Source organism: Mustela erminea, chromosome 19, assembly GCF_009829155.1.
Source record: "Mustela erminea isolate mMusErm1 chromosome 19, mMusErm1.Pri, whole genome shotgun sequence".
Lineage (NCBI taxonomy): Eukaryota > Metazoa > Chordata > Mammalia > Carnivora > Mustelidae > Mustela > Mustela erminea.
This window is the reverse complement of record NC_045632.1, coordinates 43,374,125-43,401,632: the sequence shown is the minus strand read 5'-3', so window position 1 is coordinate 43,401,632 and position 27,508 is coordinate 43,374,125. Positions and strand designations below refer to the sequence as shown.

At 45.9% G+C, this 27,508-nt stretch overlaps 1 protein-coding gene across 5 annotated transcripts in view; it reads right to left on the bottom strand.

Moving 5' to 3' along the window:
- Window positions 1-27,508, bottom strand: part of PRMT7 (protein arginine methyltransferase 7) — a 49,666-nt gene that overhangs the window by 11,465 nt on the left and 10,693 nt on the right. For all 5 annotated transcript variants that reach the window (XM_032325201.1, XM_032325202.1, XM_032325205.1 and 2 more), the window contains exons 4-8: window positions 22,221-22,370; window positions 16,784-16,892; window positions 10,207-10,319; window positions 6,797-7,038; window positions 6,394-6,574 (exon numbers count right to left, since the gene is read on the bottom strand). In XM_032325201.1, the coding sequence (XP_032181092.1) occupies window positions 6,394-6,574; window positions 6,797-7,038; window positions 10,207-10,319; window positions 16,784-16,892; window positions 22,221-22,370 (795 nt within the window). The remainder of the gene's footprint in view (window positions 1-6,393; window positions 6,575-6,796; window positions 7,039-10,206; window positions 10,320-16,783; window positions 16,893-22,220; window positions 22,371-27,508) is intronic.

The window sequence follows — 27,508 nt, the reverse complement described above, 5'->3', positions numbered from 1 at the left end:
TGATTCTAATCCAGAAGTCAAAACCCAAGCCCAAACCCGCTTGCAGGGAGACCATGCTGTGCAGATGCCTGCTCTTGCCAAAGAGATAGAGAGGAGAATTCTCAAGTGAGTGGCTAATGGCCAGAAAGCCTGCTAGAGTGCTGCTGGCTTTAGAAGAAAGCAATGTGGTCTTCAAGAGGGGTTCAGGACAGGGGACTCCAGCCTCCACCCCATGTGTGTGCATGTGTACATATGCATGCCTCCACCTCGTGTGTGTGTGTGTGTGTGTGTGTGTGTGTGTGTGTGTAGGCAATGAAGAAGGGAAGCAGAGAGGGAAGATGGGGGAAGAGACAAACAAACATATAAATGTTAACAACTGGGAAATTTTTTTTTTTTTTTTTTTTTTTTTTTAAGATTTTATTTATTTGTCAGAGAGAGAGAGAGAGAGAGAGCAAACACAGGCAGAGAGAGTGGCAGGCAGAGTCAGAGGGAGAAGCAGGCTCCCTGCGGAGCAAGGAGCCCGATGTGGGACTCGATCCCAGGACGCTGGGATCATGACCTGAGCCGAAGGCAGCCGCTTAACCAACTGAGCCACCCAGGCGTCCCAACAACTGGGAAATTTAAGTAAAGGGCATATCAGTATTTATTTTCATTTATTCTGTCGATTTAGAATTTTTCAAAATAAAAAGTTGGGAAAATAGTACAGAAGGGTCTTGTTCTGTTTATTCTTTTGAATTAAAATTTTTAGGGGAGCCTGGGTGGCTCACTTGGTAAGACTCCAACTCGCGATCTTGGGATCATGAGTTCAAGCCCTGTGCTGAGCTCCACACCTAGTACAGTGCATTTATTCAAAAAAATAAAAAAATAATAATAAATAAAATAATATAAAATAGTTTTTAAAGACCTGGAATCTAAATTTAGTATTACTCTAAATTACTAAAATACTCTAAATAACTTTAAATTCTAAACAGTTTATGATGATCCAGAGTCAACTTTTAATAAGCTGCATTCATCCTTTTTGACACTACAAACCCTGTATACAGAATTCTTTGATAAGAAAAACCAAAGGAGACTGGAGAAGATTAAGCTAAGTGAAGTAAGTCAAGCAGAGAGTCAACTGTCAGGTGGTTTCACTTACTTGTGAAGCATAAGGAGTAACACAGAGGACACTGGGTGAAGGAAAGGAGAAGGGACTGGGGGAAATCGGAGGGGAGACAAACCATGAGAGACTGTGGACTCTGAGAAACAAACTGAGGGTTCTGGGGGTGGAGGTGGTTGGGCCTAGTGGTGGGTATTAAGGAGGACAGGTATTGCATGGAGCACTGGGCGTGGTGCATAAACAATGAATCTTGGAACACTGAAAAAGAGAAGTTTAAAAAAAGGTAAAGAAAAACTAAAGGAAAAAAGCTATATTCACATGAACGCCCTTATTACAGATCCAGACTAGCAAAAACTGGCACCAACCCAAAGGTCCAGCGGCTCAGAAATGGCTCTACAAGTCCTTATACAGAATATGAGAAGGCACTGAAGATGGTAACTGCAGACTCCGTGCAGCATGAAAACAGAAACCAGCGCCACAATCTCCTGCATGTGGAAAGAGATCAAAAGGGAGCTCTCTGCAGTGACAGGACCCCGAGTGATTTTGGTCTCCTTTTTATTTTACACAAGGAGGGTTATTACTCTCATAATCTTTAAGCCTCTTTTTATTTTTTTTAAAGCCTGTTTTTAAAAAACAAAGAACCATCCTAAAAAGTGGATGCCTGGCTCAATTCTGATGAGATGAGTGTGTGTTCATTCTCTGTTATCAGCCGGAACTAAGAAAAACTTGGTCCCTGGGAGACTCCCAAAGCACTGTGGGCAGACGCAAAGAGAGCTGACACCAGCCCTACTTTTCAGGAACTTGCACTCTGCCTACCCAGATCTGAATTTAACCAAAAGGCAGGTGAATGACATTTCTAGGTGTCTAAAATGTCTACTTGAACATAACAGCTAAAAAATGACAGTGTAGGGGCGCCTGGGTGGCTCAGTGGATTGGGCCGCTGCTTTTGGCTCAGGTCATGATCCCAGGGTCCTGGGATAGAGCCCAGCATTGGGCTCTTTGCTCAGTGGGGGGCCTGCTTCTCTCTCTCTCTCTCTGACTCTCTGCCTACTTGTGATCTCTCTCTCTCTCTCTGTGCCAAATAAATAAATAAATAAATATCTTTTTAAAAAAAAAAGTCAGTGTAACTAAACACCATACAGAATAAGTAAATGCTAACAAGGAAAAAAAAATTGATTCTCTAAAACCTGTTCTTTTCCTTACTAAGCAAACTGACTCAAAGACAAGAGAAGCCTTCCCCAACCCCTCCTGGATTATGGTTCCGAGTTCCCTGACCATCCCATCCTCACACACCAGCCTCCCAGGTCCTAATGCTAAATTGAGGGCTGCTGACTGAACCCACTGGCCCTTGGCGTAGACTATATTTCAGACCAAGAGCAGTTCAGTGAAGTTATGAGGGAGATCCACTGCGGCTCTTCAAATTTCTAACAGTCCATTAAATCACTGCCGGTAAAGCGAGGACACAAACCCCAGTCAGGAAATAAGCACCAACCACTGTGGCCTAGACCCGAGGCCCTGCTCCAAAAGGCTGGGTCGTACCTCGGTCTCAGTTTGGGCACGTCTCGTATGAGGACTGAAGGAATAAGAAGATACACAGTAGTGATGAGGGAGAAGGCCAGCTGGAGACAAAACATAAGCTCACCCCGCAGCTGCCAGGAGTCTCCCTACTATCCTAGCGCTAACACTTTGCTACAGAGAACACCCCTTTGCTAGAAGGGGAAACCTTAACACGGCAACCCCAGAGCCTCTGGTATCTCGTAGGTGGGTCCTTTTTAGCATATTAAAGTTCTTTTGAACCGTCCCTTTTCCTTAACTTCCCCCAACTCCCAAGTATTTAATCACCACTCCTCAAGACCCTGGGGCAGCAGCTCTTTCTTCCCACCGATCTTGTCACCTTACTTCAATAAAACTACCTTTTTGCACCAAAGATGTCTCAAGAATTATTTCTTGGTCAGGGGTTCTGGACCTCACCCCAGTGAACCTCACCCTGTATTCCAAAACCACACAGGCAGCACTGTGAAAATGTGCAAATGAAAGTATTAGCATTTAGCATTCTTATGTTAATTTTACATCCGTCACATTCCTGGAGATGAAGCAAGCAGCCCAGTGTCTATCTCAATTCCGTGGGTGAGTTCTGACCAGCCCCCTCCCGCCTCCAAACTCACGCTCAGCCTACAGACCAGGCTGTGCACAAAGAAGTTCATATACACTGCTTGGAGGCATGGCCACCGAGGGCCAGGCAGCCGAAGGGCAGAGGGGAGATGGGGGACCTCACAGGCCCAGGGGTGGGGAGGGTCATCTGCAATCCTGCAGCAGTCATGACCCTTTGGCCTAAGCGCTAACTCAGGGAGCAGAGGAGCAGCAAAGGCCGTCCCCCGGTGTCACCCCATGTACACCCAGAACTAACAGGGCAGCAATGGAGATAAATCCAGTGCCCAGCATATGGTAACAACAGAATACAGACAGAATGGTGCGCAGAGCCTACGAGGTAGAGAAGGGATGGTTTTCATGGAAATGGAGAAGTTGTAGGGTCTGGAGCCAAGGGCCAAGAAAGAATTCTTGAGACGCCTTTGGTGCGAAATGGTGTTTTTATGAAAGCATGCCAAAAGAAGCCGTAGGCAGAAAGAGCGGCACCAGGACCATGCGAGGTGGCTGATTAGATACCTGGGAGTTGGGGGAGGTAAGGAAAAGGGAAGTTTCAAAAGGATTTTCATATCCTAAGAGGACTTCCAAGATACTGGAGACCTCAGCATTGTTAAGTTAAGGTTGTTGTGCCTCTAGTAAAGCATTAAGACAGCTGGGAGTCTCCTGCTGGACTTTGGGTTATTGATAAGAATGTTTTATTGATAAGAATGCTTTTTTCTTGTAAATCACTAAGACATTTCGTAAACTGAAGGAGACTCAGGTCCTCGATCTCTATCAGTTAATCATTTGTTTTTCCTTCCCTCGGCTTTGGGACAGCAGGAATGCCTGAGGAATGTCACACAGAGCCCACCTGGGGCTGGGAGTGGGGGTTGCATGGTGTCAGTTTGTGCTTTGTCCTGAGTTTGCCTTCGGGCCCCTCAAGGAAGGTTTAGTTTCTCAGCACTGAAGCGGCTTTCCCACTTCCCCCCTCTTTGAGTGTGTGTATAGAGGGTAGACAATACATGCACATCAGAGAAAATTCAAAATATACAAAACGGTCATGGAGTGAAAAGTTAAGTTTCCTTTCCACCCCTCACCTCCAGCCCCCTTCCCAGAAGCGACCACTTTTACCAACTTCTATAAATGCTTCCAAAGATACTCTCGCACACACCCACCACACACGTAAAGTCATAAACACATATATTCTCATCTTAAATAACACGAACGCTGGCACGACACACACTGTTCTGCACCTCTTATTTGTGTTTATTTAATGACTGTGATGAGGGAGCAGGAGACTGGCTGAGGACAGAGCAAAAGCTGGCGCCTTGCACCCCCTCTCCACCTGCTCCCCTCCATATGTGTAGCATTCCTCAGGCACCCCTGACTGCCATAAAACGATAAACAGTTAACTTGCAGGGAACGCAATCCTGCAGAACAGGAATCTCCCTTGCTCTACAGATGTCCTAGAGACCTAAACAGGGAGGTTACCTTATCAATAGCACAAATTTCCAGAGGCAAATAAGTTTCGGTTCCTGAAGCCCTAATGTCTCCCTCTCACCATAAACTGGAGGAGACTGAGGTAGAAGGGAATGTAAATGATAGCCGGATCATAACACCCCACCAAGAATCTCCCAATTATCTTGATGTTAGTGCCTGACCTAAAGACGACATTGATCAGGCCATAAGGGCAAGGCCTCCCCCCAGCACCTTGCAGGCCGTCCTTAACACGTGAGAACTCTGTTGAAACCTCCCATCCCTTCCCCTCACCTTCCCCCAACCACCAGGTATATAACATGCCGACCCTCACAACCCGGGGCAGCAGCTCTCCCTGCCCACGGGTCCTGTCCCCATGCTTTAATAAACCACCATTTTGCACCAAAGATGTCTCAAGAATTCTTTCTTGGTCATCGGCTCCGAACCTCAGCCCACCGAACCTCACCTAGGTTCTAGAACTTCATCAACTGTCCTGGAGACTGTTCTCCAGCAGTGCTCAGGGACCTGCTTCACCCTCTAAATGGATGTAGGACAACAGACTTAGCCAGTCCCCTATTGCTAGCTTCTAGGGTGTTCTGGTCCTTTTTCATTAAGTCAGGGCTGTCGTGAGTATTCTGGCACACACGTCATTGTACGCCTATGCAACTTTACCCAGAGCCTAAACGTCTAGAAGTGGTGTCCCTTCCCACAGGGACAGACAGGGTCTCCCCACACTCCACAGAAGCTCTGACGTTCATGGGCCTGCCTTTCCCCACAGCACCTCCCAGAGGAGGTTCATCACCAACCTTTCTGAACTTTAACACTAACAGGTGGAAAATAAAGGTCTAAATGCAGTTTACATCTGCACTGCTCGTACAAGCGAGGCTTAAGAGCTTTTCGTTTTGTGTTAAAACCATGCACTTTTCTGTAGTTTACATCCTCTGCCCACTTTCTATTAAGCTACACAAGATTTTGAGGGCACAGAAAACGAGGCTGCAGACAGACCACAGTCCTTCATTCCAAGCTGAGCTGAGGCCCTGGGGTTCCACGGGAGCTGGGGGTGGGGGCTCTGAGCAACGCCATGTGAGCCAGCACCCCTCTGCGGCCTCGTGTCTGCTGGTGCCGTGCATGAACTCAGCAGACTCTGAGGTCTGTTTTCTAGCTTACCATGGGTTCCCTTGCCTTTTTGCTGCTGCTGTTGTTTTAACTCTTCTCTGACTGGTACCTGGGTGGCTCAGTCAAGGGGCCAACTCTTGGCTTCGGCTCAGGCCATGATCTCAGGGCCATGGTGGGGGCAGGTGTGTGTGCGTGTGTGCGTGCATGTGTGTGTCTGTCTCTCTCCTTCTCCACACTCGGCGGGGAGGCTACCTCTCCCACTCCTCTGCCTGCCACAGGCTGGGGGGGCGGTATGTGTGTGTGTGTGTGTGTGTGTGTGTGTATCCCCACACTCAGCGTGGAGCCTGCTTCTCCCCCTCCCTCTGCCTGCCGCTCACCTGCTTGTGCCCTCGTGTGCACACGTGCGCACACACACTCTCACGCTCTCTCTCTCGTTCTGTCATATAAATAAATAAAATCTTAAAAAAAAAATCCTGACACAGTCCTCCTGTCTCTAAATTCCTGTGAATCTAAGGTTCAACATACTACTTTCCCACAACCAAAAGCAGACAAGTTTCCTAATTTACATGAAAACGTGCTCAACTCCTACCTCTTCTTACCTGGAGCTCCTCTGGGTCTGAGTGTGCCCAGAAGGGGGCCATGGTGCACTTGATCTTCCCCTCAGGGTCCATTTCAATGTCCCACCAGGAGAGAACCACCTGAGCTCGGCCCGATGCCAGAGGTTCAAACTGCCGGCTGTGGCAGGCCGCTGAGCTACTGACTTGCTTGCTAAAGTCCACACTGTGGAAGAATATGCAGGAACTTAAGCATATTTAAAGCTCACAGCCTCCATTTTTAAGCTTTTATAGTGACATCGCCAACAATGAGACTTGTTTGCAACAGACTCCTGCCTTCAGAAGGTGACCTTAGCTAGATTTCCTTCTCATTCATGAAAAACTTCTAAAGCCCCCAGTTCCACCAAATTATCTCAAAGCACCACTGGCTGGTCCGGTTCCTTGGTACCTGAACATGGGCATCACATCACTGAGGGCAGTGAAGTCAGTGGGCGACACCTGATTCAGCTGAATGTCATAGACAGACGGGGCACCGGGGCACCTCTCCAGTTCCAAGGGGGGGACGATGACCTGCTCTCCGTGGCCAGTCTGAACGCGGACAGGAAAGAGTTTATTCCACGACCACATCCTCCTGGACTCCACCAGCTGCGCATAGACAGTCGCCCTATGAGGCACGGCTTCACAGTTTTCCTAAGTGTATGTTACAAAAACAAAAGAAGAGAACAATAAACCGGTAGATGTATTATAAAACAAACCCACAGCAATTCTCACTGATCAAGAGGCTTGTTCCTTAATATCAGGTCGGCTGAATAGCATCCAACGCCTTCCCACTCACTATGAGGATGGTGAACTGTTCTTAGCCTAATGTCCTTGGGGAAGCAAAAAAAAGGAACCAGATTTCGAAAAGAATACACATTATGCCTAAAATGATTTATGTCAGGTAAGTTCCCAACTACATGACACTCTCAAATACTTCAAAAATAATCCTTAATTGTCATCATGCTCATTAACTCCCACACCAACTCTGCACAAAGAGTCCAAGTCTGCTAAGCAGTGATGCTGGCACTGGGCTCTGAGTTCTCTTCAGCACAGCTCTCACCCAGACCCAGAACCTTTTTACCGCACAGCACAATGGGTAAGTGTCCACCCTCGGATGACCTGACCTCCTGGCCTCACCAGGCACCGCCAACCACTCCCCTCGTTTGGTTTTGGCTGCAGTCGCTCACCTGGTTTCCCTCCTACCTCTGTGCTTCACCTGATAGCCTCTATGCACCAGGCGGCAGGTGCCCAGCCATGAAGAGGACACTCACAGCGGCCGCTGCAGGGAAATGACAGGCACGGGGTTTGCCTGCCTCCACACAAGAGTCCTCTTCAGTCAGATGACCCTTTGCTGTGGGGGCTGTTCCGTGCATCATATGGTGTTCACGAACATCCCTGGCCTCTAGCCACAAGATGCCAACAACAGCCTCCTCTCAGTTGTGACACCAGAAACGTCTCCACGCATGGCTCTGGATGAAAAACACTGTTCTCCCCCTCTGGCTGCTTCACAAGGCTGTGCTTCCCTACCCATCCTTCAAAGAGAGAGAACCCCCCACAGACCTAGTCTGGCCCATCTCTCTCGCTCCACACACTCTCCTGTGAGGGATGTCAGCCAGCCCGTTTCCGTTTACCAAATACCGCACAGCCCAAAGTCTCTTGGTTCTCTCTTATTTATCTGACCCTCAGGTAGCTCAAACTCTGCCTAAACCAAACAAATCACGTTCACCTCTTCCCCTCCTGCCTGAGCCCGGTCCTCGTCCCATCTTCCCATTCAATAAGGAGCACCACCATCCAATCCAGTCTCCCAAGCCCCAAACCCTGGCATCATCCTCAATGCCTCCACATCTAAGTAATTACCAAGTCCTTGACCACCTCCCTCCTCCCCAAGGCTACCTGCCCAGGCCCATTTCTCTGGTTTCAGCCGAGGCCCACCTCAGCCTCAGAGCCTAAATGACTCCAACCACCTTCTAACCAGTCTTCCCACCCCTGATCTAGCATCCCAAATGCTCTCCATGTGCCTGCCTACCTGAACCTGGTATCAACCCCTGCTTACAACCCTCCTGTGGCACCACACTGCACAGTGGCCCATCTCAGTCTAGTCCTGCCCAGCCCTCCATCCTCAGCTCTAAGCCCACCTCCCACACTACCCATAACGCCAACAACTCCCACCGCACCAGCTCACCTTCCCATCTTTGTGCATGCTGACCTCCTCCACTGAGAACGCCCCCGTATGACCTACCAACACTTGATTACTCTTCAAGACTGACTCTGCTGGAGCTTTATTTTCCTTGATGCTTCCCATCTTCCCCTACCACAGCGGGTAGGATCTCACCCCACTGACCACCACTGGAGCGTACCCTCCAACTGTACTGTGACAGCCTGCTCACCAACCTGCCTGCCTGGGAGCACACCTTCATATCCCTGGCTGGCAAAATGAAGGCACCCAATAAATTTACCTCCTAGATCCATCACTGGGTCACTCACCACTGCATGGACTATCTGTCAGACATACAGCATCCTGGCTGCATGACCTCCAACAGGGCAGGAAAAGGGGCAGGCAATGGAAGCCTTTTTGAAAAGCTGTAACTCTTTCCAGCTCAGACACAAGGTGGGCAGATGAGGGCAGTGATTAGAACAGACAATGGACACCTGGCCACACAGACCAGCTGAGAAAGGAAACTGCAGACAGCTGCCTGCACACCTTCTTAATTATTAGATGAATTTGAGGGAGGCCAATTGGGCAACACTAGTGTAATTTTAAATATCCTTGTGTTCTCTGTTCTAGGGATTCATCTAGTTCACAGCTTTAATGTGGAGAAATAGAAATAATTACTACCAAATTACGAGAAAAACATCTTCCATCTTGGAGAAAAGGAGACATCTCACAGTGTGATCACTATCACACACTGACTGGGTAAATAATGTGGCCTGTGGCCCCAAGTGACCTGGAAGGAGCCACATTCTTTACTCTGGCCACACCAAGAACCCCCACACAGGGCCCCAGATGGAGGCAGCTGCAGGCTCGCCCAGATGGTGCCCACAATACAGGTGGCAGCAAAAGTGGCAAACACTCACACCTTCCCAGCTGGCCTTTACCTCTGGAGACATTTATGTCCATAAAAAAGGAAGACCAATGTCTCCGATAACACTGTCAGCATGCCTCTCCCTTCTCCAAAAAACTGCCAAAGATTATCACTACCTAAATTCTTTCCCCTAGAATGGAGAGAGGGCTTGGCATTCAAGGCCTTCCTCCCTCTCTCTGACTTTCCACCATCAGCTCACAAGCCTGCCTGAGGGGTCTTCCCACTGACGGAGAGAACAGGTCTGCTACCTGGGATACCTCTCCCTCTCCTCAGGGCCTTTCCATGTTTCACCTTCTCTCTATATACCCGTATCTCCTCATCCTGGCCCTCATCTGCCAGTCTTAAAACAAATGTTACTGGTGCTTCTGTCGGCCTTTCCACCTGGCCCAACCAGTCTATACCATCCCCGACCAGTGTGGGTCTTAGAAACAGGAAGAATGTTTTGTTTTTCTCCCAGGATACTAGAATGCCTTATACACAGGTGACAGTTAAAGAACCTTGGATGAATGAAGCTGAAGACAGTTTCTTGCCTTTCAGCTCTAGCCTACGAAGACTTGGTAAGAGACCCACAAGTCCTAATTAAGGAGAAGCGGAGTCTCCCAGGAATCTAGGGTATCCTAGGGGATATAGTGAAGTACAGAGGGCTCAGGCTGTGCAGAGCGTGGGGCACCAAGGAGACCTGTGCGAGCCAGCAGAGAGCACAGCAATGTAGCCGAGGGAGGCCCCAGGTCCCTACCTGCACAAGATGTCTGTGCGCATGCTCATAGGAGGGCAGCGCTCCTTCTCCGATCAATTCTGTGTCAAACAGCTCTGTGATCAGGATATTGGCACGGCATGGCATGTCACCATCTGAGAAACACAAGGAATCAGAGCCAGAAGCAAATGATCAATGAGAAAAAATACTGACAGCAAATACATGAAAGATAAAAGGTGAACAGATCATTACTCTGAAAGCACATCCATACATTCAATTTATCTAGAAGTGTCATGAAACTTTCTAATGGCTCACCAAAAAACCCATTTTGATAGACATACACACATCGAAATACTACCAATTGGTAAATCTTGGTTATGAGAATGCAGTGTTTGCTATACCACTCTTAATTTTTCTGTATGTTTAATATTGCATGGGACTCACAGAACTAGTAAGAAAACTATAAACACCCAAAAAGAAAACCAGGCAAAAATACAAATAGACAATTCATCACAGAAAAACTAATCAATCAAGTACGTGGAAAATGTTTCATTATTATTAGCAACTGGAGTTACAAATTAACAATTAAACTATTAATATATTAGCAAAAATGATTTGAAAAGCAAAACTGAACATTGGTCCTTCAAGTATTTCTAGGCTTCATGGAGGGAGAGGAAACCAAAGCTAGAAAGGCTGCATAATTCCAGTGATACTTCAAGATCCAGGATTCCCCAGTTCCTTACACCAAAGCCCCCTAAATTAAGTTTCTTGCTACCAAACAACGAGCCCCCAAGTAATAGTTGTTTAGGATAGTAGGAGTAGGGGAGATCTTTTGGCTGACTCTATTTCCTGAACCTCTGTAATGTAATGTAATGTTACTTCTACAATTTTAATTTTTAATGAGCCAAGAGACAAAATTAACTTTGAAAGGGGCTATTCATCACAGAGAATTAGCTGTGAACACTCCTAAGGCTGCACGAATTCCAATCTGACAAAGCCCACTCATCTTTCCTACAGAGAAGATGAGTTTCAAGGACAATTTAAGGAAAGAGAAGCATTAAGGAGGCTCAAAGGAGGGTGCGGTACAGAGAGACTGAACCGAACCTTTAGTCATGGAGACCCGAGCCTAGATCCCACCTTCTGGCCCGGAACCCTCAGTGCTGTCAGTCACCTCATCTGTACAAGGGTAATGAGACCTGCTCCAAGTGGTGGTGGTTAGGACAGCAAAGGTAAGAGCTGACTGTTGGGTCCCCTCAAAATTGGGTACCCCAATAATGGGTCCGTGATTAAAGGAGCGAGACTGATACAAGTCGAAGGTCAAGCAAAGCTTTATTTCCTGCCAAGCATCAGGAATCACACCGACAAACTGACCAGTTAGGGCCGCCCCTACAGAGAGGATGACCCCTCCCTGCTTTCCAGACTAACTTTTATAGAGCAAAGGCCATGTGGTTGGGCCTGGCCACACACAGGTGGCCAATGAGACTGTAACACACACAGGAAACTCCACAGTGACGCTAGGCGACCAACTGAATTACAATTTACCCTAGTAGACATTTGATTTAGCCTATCACACCTTGGTTAGGATTGGCGCCAAAAGGCTCCCAAAGGGCAGAGGCCCACACTCCTGGGTAGCTAGGAGACAGTATGCACCTCCACTAGATTGAATACCTCCACCTGGCCTGACCCACCCTTGTATTTGGACTTTGTTACCTGGGACTGGTTTCCTGGACTTGCTTTTAAATAAGTTCCCCTGGTGGGAAGGTGGGGGGCAAGGTCAATTTAAGTTTTACAACAAAATGGCAGTTCAACGGGGGTGGGGCTGCTCTGGCTGAATTGGCCCTTCAGCTGCCCACTTTCTACAAAGCAGCCCTGTGCTCCCTGTCATGAAAGCTGACAAGAGACACTTGTCTCTGCCCACCCTCTCTGCTATCACGCCGAACTCAAACATAAATACACTGTCCCAAACTGCACCCCACACCTACATGTCTGCTTCTCCCTCTCATGCCTCTGCCTCAGTGGCCAGCACCACCAGTCACACGGTCCTGAAACCTGGCCATCATTCACCAGCTCCAGGAGAGCGGCAGCCCTGTCTGCTCTGCTGGGCATTTTACCCCAAGCGATGCCTAGAACTACGCCCAGCACCCAGAACAGGCAGCAAACCTTAGCTGACTCCGTGATTCCTCCCTCTCTGTCACCAAGCCCTGCCAATTCTACCTCCTGAATAATTTTTAAGCCAATTAAGTAACTCAAAATGATGTATTGTCCAATTTGCTTCAAATAAACAGAGCTTTACGGTCCACCGAATCTTCACAAACACTCTTGAGAGCCTGGTAGCTAGCATGCTGAGTGCTAATGTAGGACCTACGGGTTGGGGGGGAGCCTGAGGAGGGCAGGGAGCTCCAGGAGGATGGGGAGCCCAAGAAGGGTGGGTACCCCACCGCCTTCTAAGTCTCTGCCACATGACCAGATGGCACAAATGCTTAAGCCTCTGCCTTTGGCTCAGGTCATGATCTCAGGGTCCTGGGATGGACCCCCTCGGCAGGGAGTCTGCTCCCCGCCCACCCTCCCACTCCCCTGCCTACTTGTGATCTCTGTCAAATAAATAAAAACCTTAAAAGGAAAAAAAAAAAAAAAAAGAGGAAACAGTTTGTTCTGCAAGAAGAGAAACAAAGTGACCCCTACCACTGCTCTGGCTTTCTGCCAGTAAGTGCTCTCCGGACTGCTATGGGAAGCAGGAAGTCTGGCAGAATGTGGCAGTCTTGCTGAGGTAAGGAGACAGCAAGTGGAGTTAAGGGCGCAGGTGGCTGGGACTCACAGGGGAGGGAACCAGAGAGGATGTTACATAGAAAAGGGGCTTCAGGGGACGCCTGGGCATTGAATGTCTGCCTTCAGCTCAGGTCATGATTCCAGGGCCCTGGGATCGAGCCCCGCATCTGGCTCTCTGCTCTACGAGGAGCCTCCACTCCCTCGCTTATGTTCCCTCTCTCGCTGTTTCTGTCAAATGAATGAGTAAAATCTAAAAAAAGAAAAAAAAAAAAAAAGAAAAAGGGCTTCGGGAATCTGACCAGGGCTCCCCTGAAGCCTCTTGCTGAATATACTCACACACACAGAAGACAAGACTGTAGAAAGCCAGGCAAACGATGACCATACCATCTAGGTAGAAACTGAACAATTTCCAGAGCTCACAGAGGGCTGGGAACCATTCTAGTTCCTATCAGCCAGCAACCCAGAGAGACTCTATGAAAGCCATGTTGGTACTAGTGAAACCAACATCATCTTGGAACAGTGGTTTTCAATGGAGGGTGATTTTGCCCCCACCCCCAGGCCATTTGGCAATGTCTGGAGACCTTTTTGGTTGGCTCAAATGACCGGGGCCTGGGTTGGGGGGAGGGGGGTGTGGTGAAGGGCACTAGGTAGTACTGGCTTCTACTGGTAAGAAGCCAGGGATAAACATCCTGCAGTACGCAGACAGTTCCTCCCAGCAAGGAATGATCAGGCCCAAAATGTCAAGAATGTCACTGCTAAGAAACCCTGAGAGGGGCACATGGCTCAGTATGCGGAGCCTGCGACTCCTTTTTTTTTTTTTTTTTTAAAGATTTTATTTATTCATTTGACACAGAGAGATCACAAGTAGGCAGAGAGGCAGGCAGAGAGAGAGAGAGGAGGAAGCAGGCTCCCCGCGGAGCAGAGAACCCGATGCGGGACTCGATCCCAGGACCCTGAGATCATGACCTGAGCCGAAGGCAGCGGCTTAACCCACTGAGCCACCCAGGCGCCCCTTTTTTCTTTTTTCTTTTTCTTTTTTTTTTTTTTTAAAGATTTTATTCATTTGACAGAGATCACAAGCAGGCAGAGAGAGGAGGAAGCTGGCTCGCTGCTGTGCAGAGAGTCTGATGTAGGTAGGGCTTGATCCCAGGACCCTGGGATCATGACCTGAACTGAAGGCACAGGCTTAACCCACTGAGCCACACAGGCACCCAGAGCCTGCGACTCTTGATCCTGGGGTTGTCAGTTCTAGCCCCATGTTGGCTGTAAAGAATAAAATAAAAATCTTTAAGAATAAAATATTTTTAAAAAAGAAAAGAAACCCTGACTTAAAGCTAGTCTTTTTTTTTTTGGAGAGTGGGGACAGAGGTGTAGTGGGAAAGAGGGAGAGTGAGAGAATCTGTAGTAGGCTCCACACCCAGCACAGAGCCTGACTCGAGGTACCTCAACTTAAAGCCATTCTAACCCCACTTCAACAAAGCTTAGAAACAAGCCCTGAATGGGACACCTGGGTGGCTCAGTCAGTTAACCCACCTGATTTTGGCTCAGGTCATGATCACAGGGTCATGAGATCAAGCCCCATGTCAGGATCCATGCTGGGTATGAAGCCTGCTTGTGATTTTCTTTCTCTTCCTCTGCCCCATCTCCCTCTCACTCGTAAAACAAATTAAAACAAACAAACAAAAAAACTACGAGCCCTGAAATGATCCAACTGATCTGTCAGTACCCCAACTGCAAGGCAGACAAAGCTTTTATTTTTTATTTATTTATTTATTTATTTAAAGATTTTATTTATTTATCAGAGGTGGGGGGGAGAGCGAGCACAGGCAGACAGAATGGCAGGCAGAGGCAGAGGGAGAAGTAGGCTCCCTGCCAAGCAAGGAGCCCGATGTGGGACTCGATCCCAGGACGCTGGGATCATGACCTGAACCGAAGGCAGCTGCTTAACCAACTGAGCTACCCAGGCGTCCCCAGACAAAGCTTTTAAAGGAAGACAATAAACTCTGATACTCAGCAATGCAAAACTGCCAACATACACAGCATCCGAATACAAATCACTACACATGTGAAGAAGAAAAGTGTAATCCAGAACCAGGATAAGAATTAGTCCTAAGAACAAACCCAGAAAAGACAGAAGAGTGGAAGCAGAAGATAAAAAATATTGAAGCAGCTAATACAGATAACAGTAACTAAAATAACACAAAGGGATGCCTGGGTGGTTTAGTGGGTTAAGTGTCTGCCGTCAGCTCAGGTCATGATCCTGGGGTTCTGGGATAAAGCCCCACACTGGACTCCCTGCTCAGCGAGGAGACTGCTTCTCCCTCTCCCTCTACTGCTGCTCTCCTGCTGCTTGTGCTCTCTCACTCTCTCTCAAATTAATAAATAAAATCTAAAAAGAACCCCACAAAAACATGTAAGAACAATGGGAATTATAAAAAAGAATCAAAGGAAACATTCAGAGATGAGAAATACAGTATCAGAAATAAAAAGTTCACTAGATATACATACCTTGCAGAGTAGACACCACAAAAGAGAAGATCATTAAATCTAAAGACCTAACCAGGAAACTACCCATGTATATCAGGTGAACGAAGGCGTCCACATGAGTGCTACTCAGCAACAAAAAGAATGAACTCCTGATCCACAGAATGTGAATGAAACCCAAAGGCATCATGCTACAGAAAAGAAAGCAGGAACAAAAGAGTACACATGGATAATTTCACTTACTCAAAATTCTAGAAAAGGGAGCTCTAACCCGTACTGAAGAAAGCACATCAGTGGGCACCTAGGGTCAGTAATATGGAGGCGACTGGCTGCAAAGCATCACAAGGACTCTCTATGTGCATGATAAAGACATTCTACTGTACTGATTGCAAAAGAGATTACAAATGTGTTTACATGTGTCCAAATTCATCACACTATATACAAGACGGATGCACTCACTTTATGAAAATTTGCCTCAATAACAAGGATTAAAAAAACAGGATAACATGTATGTTTCAAAAATAAAGGGGCTGGGGTGCCTGGGTGGCTCAGTGGGTTGGGCCTCTGCCTTCAGCTCAGGTCATGATCTCAGGGTCCTGCGATCAAGCCCCACATCGGGCTCTCTGCTCAGTGGGGAGCCTGCTTCCCTCTCTCTCTGCCTGCCTCTCTGCCTACCTGTCATCTGTCAAATAAATGAATAAAATCTTTAAAAAATAAAATAAATAAAAAAATAAAATAAATGGGCTACTAATCCATTCTTTTGTGCATGTTTCAGGTTCTCCATTAAAATCTTTTTTTAATTAAATGGAACAGATATGTGGACCTTATACAGAGGCTTCCTTCTCAATTACTGTGTTTTAAAAAACTGCAGGGATATCCAGACCCTCACCCAAGAAGCTTCTTTTTCAAAGCTTTCTACCATGCTCCCCAGGAATCAGTAGCACGTGAAATTTGAGAAGTCTGATTCAAATGCCTAGCCTATAAAAATGACTCTGAGAGCCTGGGGAGACTGTGCTACCCAGGCAAATCGCACACCTCAGACACTGAAGCAGAAAGCAAACCTCTCTGCCATCTACTTAGTTTCACTTCTGTATGAGGAAACTCAAAATACAGAGGGCTGAGTCACATAAGAATTCCAACTTGCTTAAAGCAAAAGGAAGTTTCATTTATATCACCACAGTTGCATGTGATGAGTTCTGGTTTACTCACTGCTGATTTAACTAGCAGAAAAGCAAAGTACTTACCTTCAGACCACATGGGGAGACCCCATTTCTCCTGTGATTACCTGAATATACTTATTCCAGGTAACCAGAATAAGCCTTTTCTCTCCTTCGAGTAAAACTTTCAAAACAATATGTATTAATCTTACCTGGCCCTATGGTCACCTCAGTGGAATGCTTGTTGATAATCTTAATTTTATCACTAAAGCCATTTTTCTCTACAATCTTCACAGCAGCATCAGCCATAGGCTTGAAAACCTAGAAATGAGAACCAAAACCCAAGGAGAAATGAGCAATAAATTGAGCAGTAACATTCGAACATCCAAGATCAGTAAGCTATGCCATGATGCAGGTTCTAAGATTTGAAGAGGTCTCCCTCACAGTATTTCCTCTTGAATATATAATATGTACCTCTGTTACCATATGACACAGGCAAAATATTCCTTTGCCCTGATTTAATCTAAATAAAAGAGACCTCATCTTTGGAACTTAAATACTTTATTCTCCAAATGTGTGTCATGAAAATGAATACAAAGGGAAGACATTCGGCTGGGTTTAACTTGCACAGAGTTAAACCTTACCAACCAGGCACACGGCAGAGGCAGGGCCTCCTAAGGAGGTTGCACTACCTAGCAGAGACGGCAGGTGTCAGTGCCGAGCTAGGGGGAAAGGCAGAAAGGGAGACTTGGCCTCACAAAACCAGGACCTGGAGCCGGAGGCAGGACATGTGCTGTCCTCTCCAGAGGAAAGTGAGACTGTTACCCTCTTAGTCATTAAGTGTGAACAGGCACCAGTTCAAAACTGTACCAAAGCTCCAGTGGGGCAGAACACAGCCTATATTTTACAGTATTCAAGGCCCTCTATAATAGGAACCACCTTACTTCCCTGATCCTTATTCTCCTCCCACTCTACCCCACCCATGTCTGATACTCTAGCCACACTGATCTCATTGTGTACTATGTACTAGGCAAGCCTGAGCCTTCTCGGCCCTACCCCACCTGCCAAAGCAAACCCAACCTTCCAGAGCAGCACGTATCTCCTCTTTTCCAGGAGTCTTCCTTAACCTTTCACATGTCCCTAAACACAAGCCCCTCCAACTCTTACTTTCTAGCCTACCCAATTTTGACGGCAAAGATCTAACCACAATAGTGCATAAAACATACAGATGTGTGGGGCACCTGGGTGGCTCAGTGGGTTAAAGCCTCTGCCTTCGGCTTAGGTCATGATCTCAGGGTCCTGGGATCAAGCCCCATATTGGGCTCTCTGCTCACCGGGGAGCCTGCTTCCCCCCTCTCTCTCTGCCTGCCTCTCTGCCTACTTGTGACCTCTGTCTGTAAATAAACAAATAAAATTAAAAAAAAAAATCATACAGATGTGCACGTGGCCACACCCACCAGAGGTAGAAAAAGAAAATGATAAAGTAACTGGTCACAATGACAAGATTTCCATTTTTTCTAAGTCCTTTTCTATATTTTCTACCATGAACACATAATTCTTTTATTATAATCAAGCAGGAAATGCTATATCCTTCCATAAAGAATACATATGTGCTTAGCCAGGAAAAGAAATCTTCACAATCTGTTCCAAATTATTTCTAGGATCTGGCTTGATGTTTTTAGATGTAGTCTGAGGGCCTCATGCCCTCAGTTCTCACTCATCACTTTGCCTCCACCCCAAAGTACCACAAGTTCACCCCTCACCCCTCCTGCCTCTTTATGTTATCATTCATCTCCTCTGCTGACCCTTCCGGCTCTGACATTCATAGTATCCTCCTGAGCCATCAAGAGCTCAAGATCTCACCCAGAACAATTCTTTCTGAAATGGCCCCTGAAGTCTTCCCAACATCATTTGGCCCTTCATACAGTTTGGGGGACCAACCTTCTTCCAAGAAGTGCACATGTCCGGTCTATGCGTAAGCAAATCTCTCAGGCCAGGTCAATGAGGTAAGTTAAATTGGATTTAACTTTATTCTGGCCAATGATATCCAAGGAGAGGTTTGCTAGAGATTCCAGGGAAAGCTCTTCTTATTCTTAAAAAAAAAAAAAGTCAGGAAAGCAGGACCAGGCTTCATTTTTGAAGACTTTGCCACAGAAATCACTGCAACTAATACACCTTCCCAAAATATGCCTCACTTTTCAAATGTATTAAAAGAGAAATTTATAGACATTGCCTATGATTTCTCGTATTCCATCCACTCCTCAACTCTACTCCCCTGAAAATACCACCTAAAGGAGGTCACTTCTTAGCTAACAACTCAACAGCCTCTCTCAGTCGTCGTCCTGCTTAACTTCTATAACCGTGCTGTCTCATACAGGGACCACACGCATTTAAATAGAAGTTGATTAAAACTGCATGAAATTTAAAAATTCAGCTCCCTAGTCATACAAGTCACACTGCAAGTACTGAGCAGCCCTATGTGGCTAGGGACCACTACACTGGTCAGCACAGCGATGGAAGATATTCGGCCTCTCAGAAAATTCTTCGGGGCAATGGTGCTCTTTAACATCTGCACCTGCTGACCACTCCTTCTTTCCCACGCTTCTCATGCACTCTGCCCCCTCTTGGCTTCCACCTCTGCCCTCTAGGGTCTCTTTGTGTCTATCGGAAATTGACTTTACTGGTCACACTTCTTCCCTCACAGGCAGGTTTGCTCTTTTCCTTCTATTCTCTCTCTCCTGGACAACCCTACACTGCCAGCTTCACCTGTCATATCTTTAGCAAACAAGTTGCAAATCCACTTGTACCAGCCCCTCTCTAAAGGGTCAGACAGGGAAGCCTCGGTGGCTCAGTCGTTAAGCATCTGCCTTAACCTCAAGTCATGATCCCAGGGTCCTAGGATCAAGCCCTGCATCAGGCTGCCTGCTCAGCAGGAAGCCTGCTTCTCCCTCTCCCACTCCCCCTGCCTGTTTTACCTCTCTCGCTGTGTCTCTTCAAATAAATAAATAAAATCTTTAAAGAAAAATAATATGGGGTCAAACATCCAGCTCTAGGGACCAGCAGGTTCTCAGTCACTGTTTTGGACCTGTCTTTCCTGCTGGCGTGCAGCTCATGTTGAGCTGAAAACCACAGGGTAGTCCCGAGAGAATGACCACAGGTTCAAAAGTGGTCATTAGAGTAAGAGCTGAGAGGCCACCATAAGATGTCAAGAGCCAAACAGAAGAGATCTGAGAGTCACAAATCAGAGAAGCATGAGAGAAATTAAGAAATCCAGGTAACTGAGATGGGAATATATGAAAAACCCAAAAGCACAATCCTCCCAATTCTGTCAAAAAAACATGTTCTCACCCTCTATCTTTAATTAGCAATTGACACATATACTGGCTCCTGACCTGGGACTTGCCTCTCTCCTACTTAGTATATCCAAAATGAAATGCATTATTTTTCCCACAAAGCAAGTTACCTTCCTCTGAACTCTTCTTACCAATCAGTGGCATCACTGCCCCCCAGATACCGACGCTAGAAATCTCACACACTCTCCCATTATAGCTACCACTGTGGAGTGAGCACCATAAATAGGAACCAAAAAATCAAGTCTCCAGGTCTAGCTCTCCTATTTATTAACTGTGACATTAAGTCTTTAACCTCTCTGGGTCTTAGGTTCTTCATGTGTAAAGGATAATAAAATCTAGTTAAGGGTAACTAAGGCAACCATCCTAAAACACAGATTTCTTTTTATTGAATTCAAAAATTTTCATGATATTCAAAAAGGCCAGGAAGTGACTCTTACTGTTTTTACAAAGTCCTCAAACAAGAGCACAGAGTCATACACACACACCACTCTCAGGATTTCCATTAAACCTGAAACCTACGATTCTTACTTCAGGTTAAGAACTAACTCAGGATATGGGAGTTTAAAGTCTTTACTATAGCACTCAGGTCCTCCATAGTCTGGCTGCAATCTACCTTTCTCGATTTCTACCATGACACTGTTTGCCATAACTCTAAATGACACAACATGGTATTCCCTCAGCCTAAGATGCCACCTTTCTAGACCTTAAGCATGAGAGCCATACTGAAGGGATCATGGATGCGGAGCTAGAAAGAGTCTCAGTAGAATACCCCAGGTATTCAGACTTTATACGAGAATATGAAACACTTCTCGTTTTTCTTGATTTTCATTTTCTTTTTAAAATTTTATTTATTTAGGGATGCCTGGATGGCTCAGATAATTATTAAGCGTCTGCCTTCGGCTCAGGTCATGCTTCCACGATCCTGGGACTGGGCCCCGCGTGGGGCTCCCTGTCTGCTTGGGAAGCCTGCTTCTCCCTCTCCTTCTACTGCTTCCCCTGCTGTGCTCTTCATTCTGTCAAATAAATAAATAAAATCTTAAAAAAAAAAAAAAGATTCTATTTGACAGAGAGAGAGTAGAAGCAGGGGAAGTAGGAGAGGGAGAAGCAGGCTCTCCATTGAGCAAGGAGCCAGGTGTGGGACTTGATCCCAGGACCCAGGGATCATGACCTCAGCCAAAGGCAGACAATTAACCAACTGAGCCACCCTGGTGCCCGTTCTCTCTTGTTTAAGTCACTGTTATTTTAGGACTTTGTTATTTGCAATTCATTCCATTATCACAGAAATTTCATAGGAAGAAGTGTTTATTTATTTATTTATTTTTAAAGATTTTATTTATTTATTTGACAGAGAGAGAGAGATTACAAGTAGGCAGAGAGGCAGGCAGAGAGAGAGGAGGAAGCAGGCTCCCTGCTGAGCAGAGATTCCCCAATGTGGGACTCCATCCCAGGACCCTGAGATCATGACCTGAGCCCAAGGCAGAGGCTTAACTCACTGAGCCACCCAGGTGCCCCGGAGGAAGTGTTTAAATACATGTCACCCCTTACCAAAAGCTGGGAAGAAAATACACCAAAATTTTAACAATGGTTAACTGTAAGCTAACATGCTATTTTTACTCTACATTTACCGTATTTTTTATAACGGAACGCATTACTGACAATACGTGTTTAACTATATATTAAACACCCAATTCTTTTTTTTGAAAATTTTATTTATTTGAGAGCGAGCAAGTGAGCAAGCACACACAAGCAGGGGGCCTAACGGCAGAGAGGGCAGGAGAAGCAGACTCCCTGCTGGCCAGGGAGCCCAATGCAGGGTTTGATCCCAGGACCCGGAGTTCATGACCCAAGCAAGCCAAAGGCACACACTTAACTGACTAAGCCATCCAGATGTCCCTAAACACCCAATTCTTGACAAACATGGTCAGATAGCTGGCTCTGTGGGGACACTTAAGCTAGCAGGTCTCAACCTTGGTGCAGAGTCAAAACTCCCAATGCCCAGGCCCCATCCAGAATTAAATTAAAACTGGAGGGAAGGAGGCAGTTAGGCATGAGTATTTTTTGAAGTTATTTAGTGATTCAGACACGCAGCCAAGGCTGAGATCAGCTATTTCGAAGGAGAAAATGAGCCCCTGGAGAAAGGAATTATGTCTGATTCATCTCCATATCCTCAGAACCTGGCCCTGTGCTTGGCACAGAGTGAACACTCCATGAATGTGTGTGAACAAACGGACAAGCAAGGTGCATGAGGGACTTCCCACACAAGATGCAGGACACACACCTGAAGAGCGCGACTCACCTCAATGGCATAGCAGAAGTCAGCCCCTGCCGTGACGGCCATCATTGACAAGAGTCCTGTGCCAGTGCCAATGTCAAGAACCAAGGCCTTCTGTCCTCTGTCCTTCACCCTGCTCACAGCAGCCCGGATACCTTGGTAATATTTTATATTCTAAGAGAAAGGGAGAAACAGCTGTCACTTCATACCAGTTATTATAAATACATGGAAAGGTACTATGTGAAGTCTGGGACTCATGGCTGGCAGCAACAGTGGAAGTCATGATCCCACGGCTTTCTGGCCTCTCAAGGAACGGCACTATGTAGCTGGGTCGGGCAGACATTGCAAGACTCCAAGAGCATGGGGTCAACTCTTGCCCTTTATTTGGCAACTGTCCCTCCCCTCCACCCCCACCTCTTCTCTATACTCTGCTTCGGTGGGCTGGGCTCTGCCAATCACATTCTCCTTTTCCAGCTACTCTGTATGGACTACAGGGAAACTAGAGGGCGACCGGAATGGGGAGAAAACTTATTCCTTCTCAAATGGCTGCTGCTTTCATCAGCATCCTCCGAGGAGTGGCATCTGGCTCCAGTGGCAGCTCCTCTCCGTCCTCTCATCACCAGGCGCCTCTGCCCCTCAGGAGGCAGCAACGCTCCAGCAGGGGTTCCTCTCAGAGAGCTGAGCACCAGTTCCATAGGGGCTCGCCTTCACGTTTCTGGGCTCAAGAATCCCACTTTTCTCTGCATTTCCACCCCAGTCAATGGAGCTGCTTCCTGCAATTACTACCACTAGCGAACCTCCGTGCTCCCATTTGCTTCCCAGGGCTCCCACATCGGAGTTACCCCGTCCCCGTGCTGACAGAGTAACCTGGCTTTGGACTTCCTCACTGGACTCTAATTCACACAGGCTCCTAGCCTACAAAGTAACCCTGCCCCCCAAGGAAATCATCTCTTTTTGGTCAGGTATTTGGTAGCTTAAACAGATACATGTTCTACCTATCACAGTTTGGCTCAATAGGTAGCCTGAACCTTCTGTTGAAAATATCTAATAATGATGAGGAAAATACTTGCAAATCTTTTTTTTTTAATTTTTTAAAAAAGATTTTATGTATTCATTTGACAGACAGAGATCACAAGTAGGCAGAGAGGCAGGCGGGGGGCGGCGGGGGGGGAAGCAGGCTCCCCGAGGAGCAGAGAGCCCGAAGCGGGGCTTGATCACAGGACCCTGAGACCATGACCTGAGCTGAAAGCAGAGGCTTAACCCACTGAGCCACCCAGGTGCCCTGCCCCACTTCCAAGTCTTTTTAAATGCACTAATGAGCTGGCAAGTTAGTAAGAGGCCGAACACCTAGAAGTGGATTCCTCCCAACTGAGACTTAAGATGATTGATTGCCCGCCCAGGGAACACCTTGATCACAGCCTGCCAAGGCCCCAGAGCCAGGGGTCGCAGCAGAGCTGAGCCCAGATTCCAAACCCACAGAAATAGTGAGATAATAACTCTCTTCAGCCACTAAATTTTGGGATAATTTGTTGTGCGACAGTACACAACTAAGAGAAGACTAGTAATGGAAAGGACAGTATTCTCTGACCTAAGTGCAGTCAAATTAGAAATCTCAGTAACAAAAATATAAATAAAGAAAAAGAGATTTTTGAACACTGAGAAATTCTAAAATCACAGGTAAAACACTAAACCTAAAGAGAATTAGAAAATATCTAGAACTGAATTTTTAAAAATTATATATCAAAACTCACGAGATAACTAAAAGCAGTATTTGGAGAGAAATATATTAGAAAAGACAAAGGGTAAGGTAAGCATCCACCTCAAAAAATTAGAACAAGGACTGCAACATAACTGCCAAATAAGCAGATGAATAAAAATAATAAAACACAAAAATTAATGAACTAGGGAAATAGACATTTTATAGGATTTTTAATAAAAGTTATTTCAAAAATCTACTAAAACTGATGAACCTCTGGTAAGTCCAAAAAAAGGGGGAGGGGGAAGTGACCATAAACTGGGAATAAGGCAGCGAGTGGCAAGGTAGAATATGGTATAGGTATAGATGCTGCAGATATTAGAGAAACTAAAGATTATGAACAACTTTTAAAAATGAATTTTTAGGGGCACCTGGGTGACTCAGTGGGTTAAAGCCTCTGTGTTCGGCTCAGGTCATGATCCCAGGGTCCTGGGATCAAGCCCCGAGTCAGGCTCTCTGCTCAGCAAGGAGCCTGCTTCTGCCTCTCTCTGCCTACCTCTCTGCCTACTTGTCATCTCTGTCTGCCAAATAAATAAATAAAAAATTTTAAAAAAAATGAATTTTTAAAAAATCAGAGGGGCACCTGGGTGGCTCAGTGGGTTAAAGCTTCTGCCTTAGGCTCAGGTCATGATCCCAGGGTCCTGGGATCGAGCCCCACATCAGGCTCTCTGCTCAGCCGGGAGCCTGCTTCCCTCTCTCTCTCTGCCTGCCTCTCTGTCTGCTTGTGATCTCCGTCTGTCAAATAAAAAAATAATAATTATTAAAAAATTAAAAAAAAAATCCAGATGGGGCACCTGGGTGGCTCAGTGGGTTAAGCCGCTGCCTTCAGCTCAGGTCATGATCTCAGAGTCCTGGGATCGAGTCCCGCATCGGGCTCTCTGCTCAGCAGGGAGCCTGCTTCCTTCTCTCTCTCTCTCTGCCTGCCTCTCAGTGTACTTGTAATTTCTCTCTGTCAAATAAATAAATAAAATCTTTAAAAAAAAAAAAAATCCAGAGAACCAATGTACATTATGAAAAAAATAATAATAATAAAAATAAAAATCAGACAAAGTGGACTTCATACTAGAAATCCGATACACACAAGAGCAAGAAAAAAATGAAATAAGGTCTAGAAAGAAAATTGTTATTCACACATGAATGTCTGTGGAAAGCCAAATTACCTACAGATAATTACTATGAGGAAGATTACAGAATTTCAAATCAATAAATAAAATTCAACTGAGGGCCTCCTGGGTGGCTTAGTCTTCAACTGAAGCATCTGCCTTCAGCTCAAGTCATGATCCCAGAGTCCTGGGATCAAGCCCCACATCGGATGCCCTGCTTGGCGGGGAGCCTGCTTCTCCCTCTCCCACTCCCCCTGCTTGTGTTCCCTCTCTCGCTGTGTGTGTGTCTCTCTCTCTGTCAAATAAATAAATAAAATCTTTTTTAAAATAAATAAATAAAAATAAAAATCAACTGAAATTTTATGTATCAGCAACAGCCTTTAAAACCTTGGAAAAGGGGGGATGCCTGGGTGGCTCAGTTGGTTGGACGACGGCCTTCGGCTCAGGTCATGATCCCGGAGTCCCGGGATCGAGTCCCGCATCAGGCTCCCAGCTCCATGGGGAGTCTGCTTCGCTCTCTGACCTTCTCCTCGCTCATGCTCTCTCTCACTGTTTCTCTCTCAAATAAATAAATAAAATCTTTAAAAAAAAAAAAAAAAAAAAAAAAAAAAACTTGGAAAAGGGAAGGATTTCTTAAACAAGAAACAAAAAGTACCAGCCAATAAAGGACATATAAAATAAATTTGTCATTAAATTTAAGTATTTCCACTTACCAGATGAAAAAAACCACCCCACAAAGACACCTACTACACATGTAACGGACAAGCGATTAGCACCCAAAATATACAAAGAACTCCTATAAATTACCAAGTCACGAAAGAGGAAACATGAAAAGCCAAATGAACAAACAAAAAAACCTCAAAGTCAGTAGTAACCAGAGGAATGCAAATTAAAACTACACCAACAGACTCGTTCATACCTACCAGAGTGACAAGAATATAAAAACTGGTTAATACGAAATACTGGCAAGAATGTGAAACAACAAGAAATATCATTCATGAGCATGAGAATGTAGAGTGGCATGACCACTCTGGGAGAGAATCGATGCCACCTACTAAAGCTGAACAAACTCAACAGGCAGCAGCTCCAGTCCTAGGTGTACACAATCTAGAGAAAAGTGTGCATATACACTAAAGTACAGGTCCTGGAATTTCTAGCAGCACTACTTACAACAGCAAAAAGCTAGAAACAACCCCAGAGTCTACCAACAGAGGAGTAAGTAATGGTATCTTTATACAACAGAATCTATAGTAGTGAAAATGAATAGAGCTACATGCAAAATGGATGAATCTCAAAAATAATGATGAGGAGGGGCACTGGGTGGCTCAGATGGCTAAGCGTCTATCTTTGGCTCAGGTTAATGATCCTAGGGTCCTAGCATCGAGCCCTGCATCGGGTTCCCTGCCTGAAAGGGAGCTTGCTTCTTCCTCTCTCTCTACTGCTCCCCCTCCTTGTGTTCTCTCTGTCAAATAAATAAACATAATATTTAAAAAGAATTCTTACAAAAATTTTTTTAAATGGTAAGTGGGGTGCCTGGGTGGCTCAGTGGGTTAAGCCCCTGCCTTCAGCTCAGGTCACAATCTCGGGGTCCTGGGATCCAGTCCCGCATGGGCTCTCTGCTCAGCAGGGAGTCTGCTTTCCCTGCTCTCTCTGCCTGCCTCTCTGCCTACTTGTGGTCTCTGTCTGTCAAATAAATAAATTAAATCTTTAAAAAAAAAAATGGTGAGCAAAGGGACGCCTGGGTGGGCCTCTGCCTTTGGCTAAGGCCATGATCCTGGGATCCTGGGATCTAGCCCTGTATCAGGCTCTCTGCTCAGTGGACAGTCCACTTTTCCCTCTCCCCCTGGCTTGTGCACTGACATACATGCTCTGTCTCTCTCAAATAAATAAAATCTAAAAAAAAGAAAAGAAAAGAAACATACCTGTGTTCACAACCCTAGACCACACCAAAGAAGATATTCTGATGACAAGTAACCATATGAAAAGATGTTTGACATCATTAATCATTAGAAAAAATAGAAATTAAAACCCATTTAACATATGGACCCAGCAATTCCACATATACACATATACAGCCCAAAGAAATAACAATGTGTCCACACAAAGACCTGCATGTGAATGTTTACAAATAGGACTACTACTATTAGCCAAAACTGAAAACAATCCAAATATTCATCAACTGGTAAACGATAAACAAGATAGGGTAAATCTATATAACGGAGTATGACTTAGCAATAAAAAGGGATGAATACTAGTATATACTCAACATGTATGAACCTCAAAAACATGATGAAGGAAAATAGACACATAAGACTATCTCTCATATCATTTCATTTATATGAAATTTCTAGGAAAGGCAAAGGCAAAACTGCAGTGACAGAAAGCAGATCAGTGGCTGCCTAGGGCTGAGAGCAGGCAACAGGAGTGACTGCAAAGAGGCAAGAGACAATTTT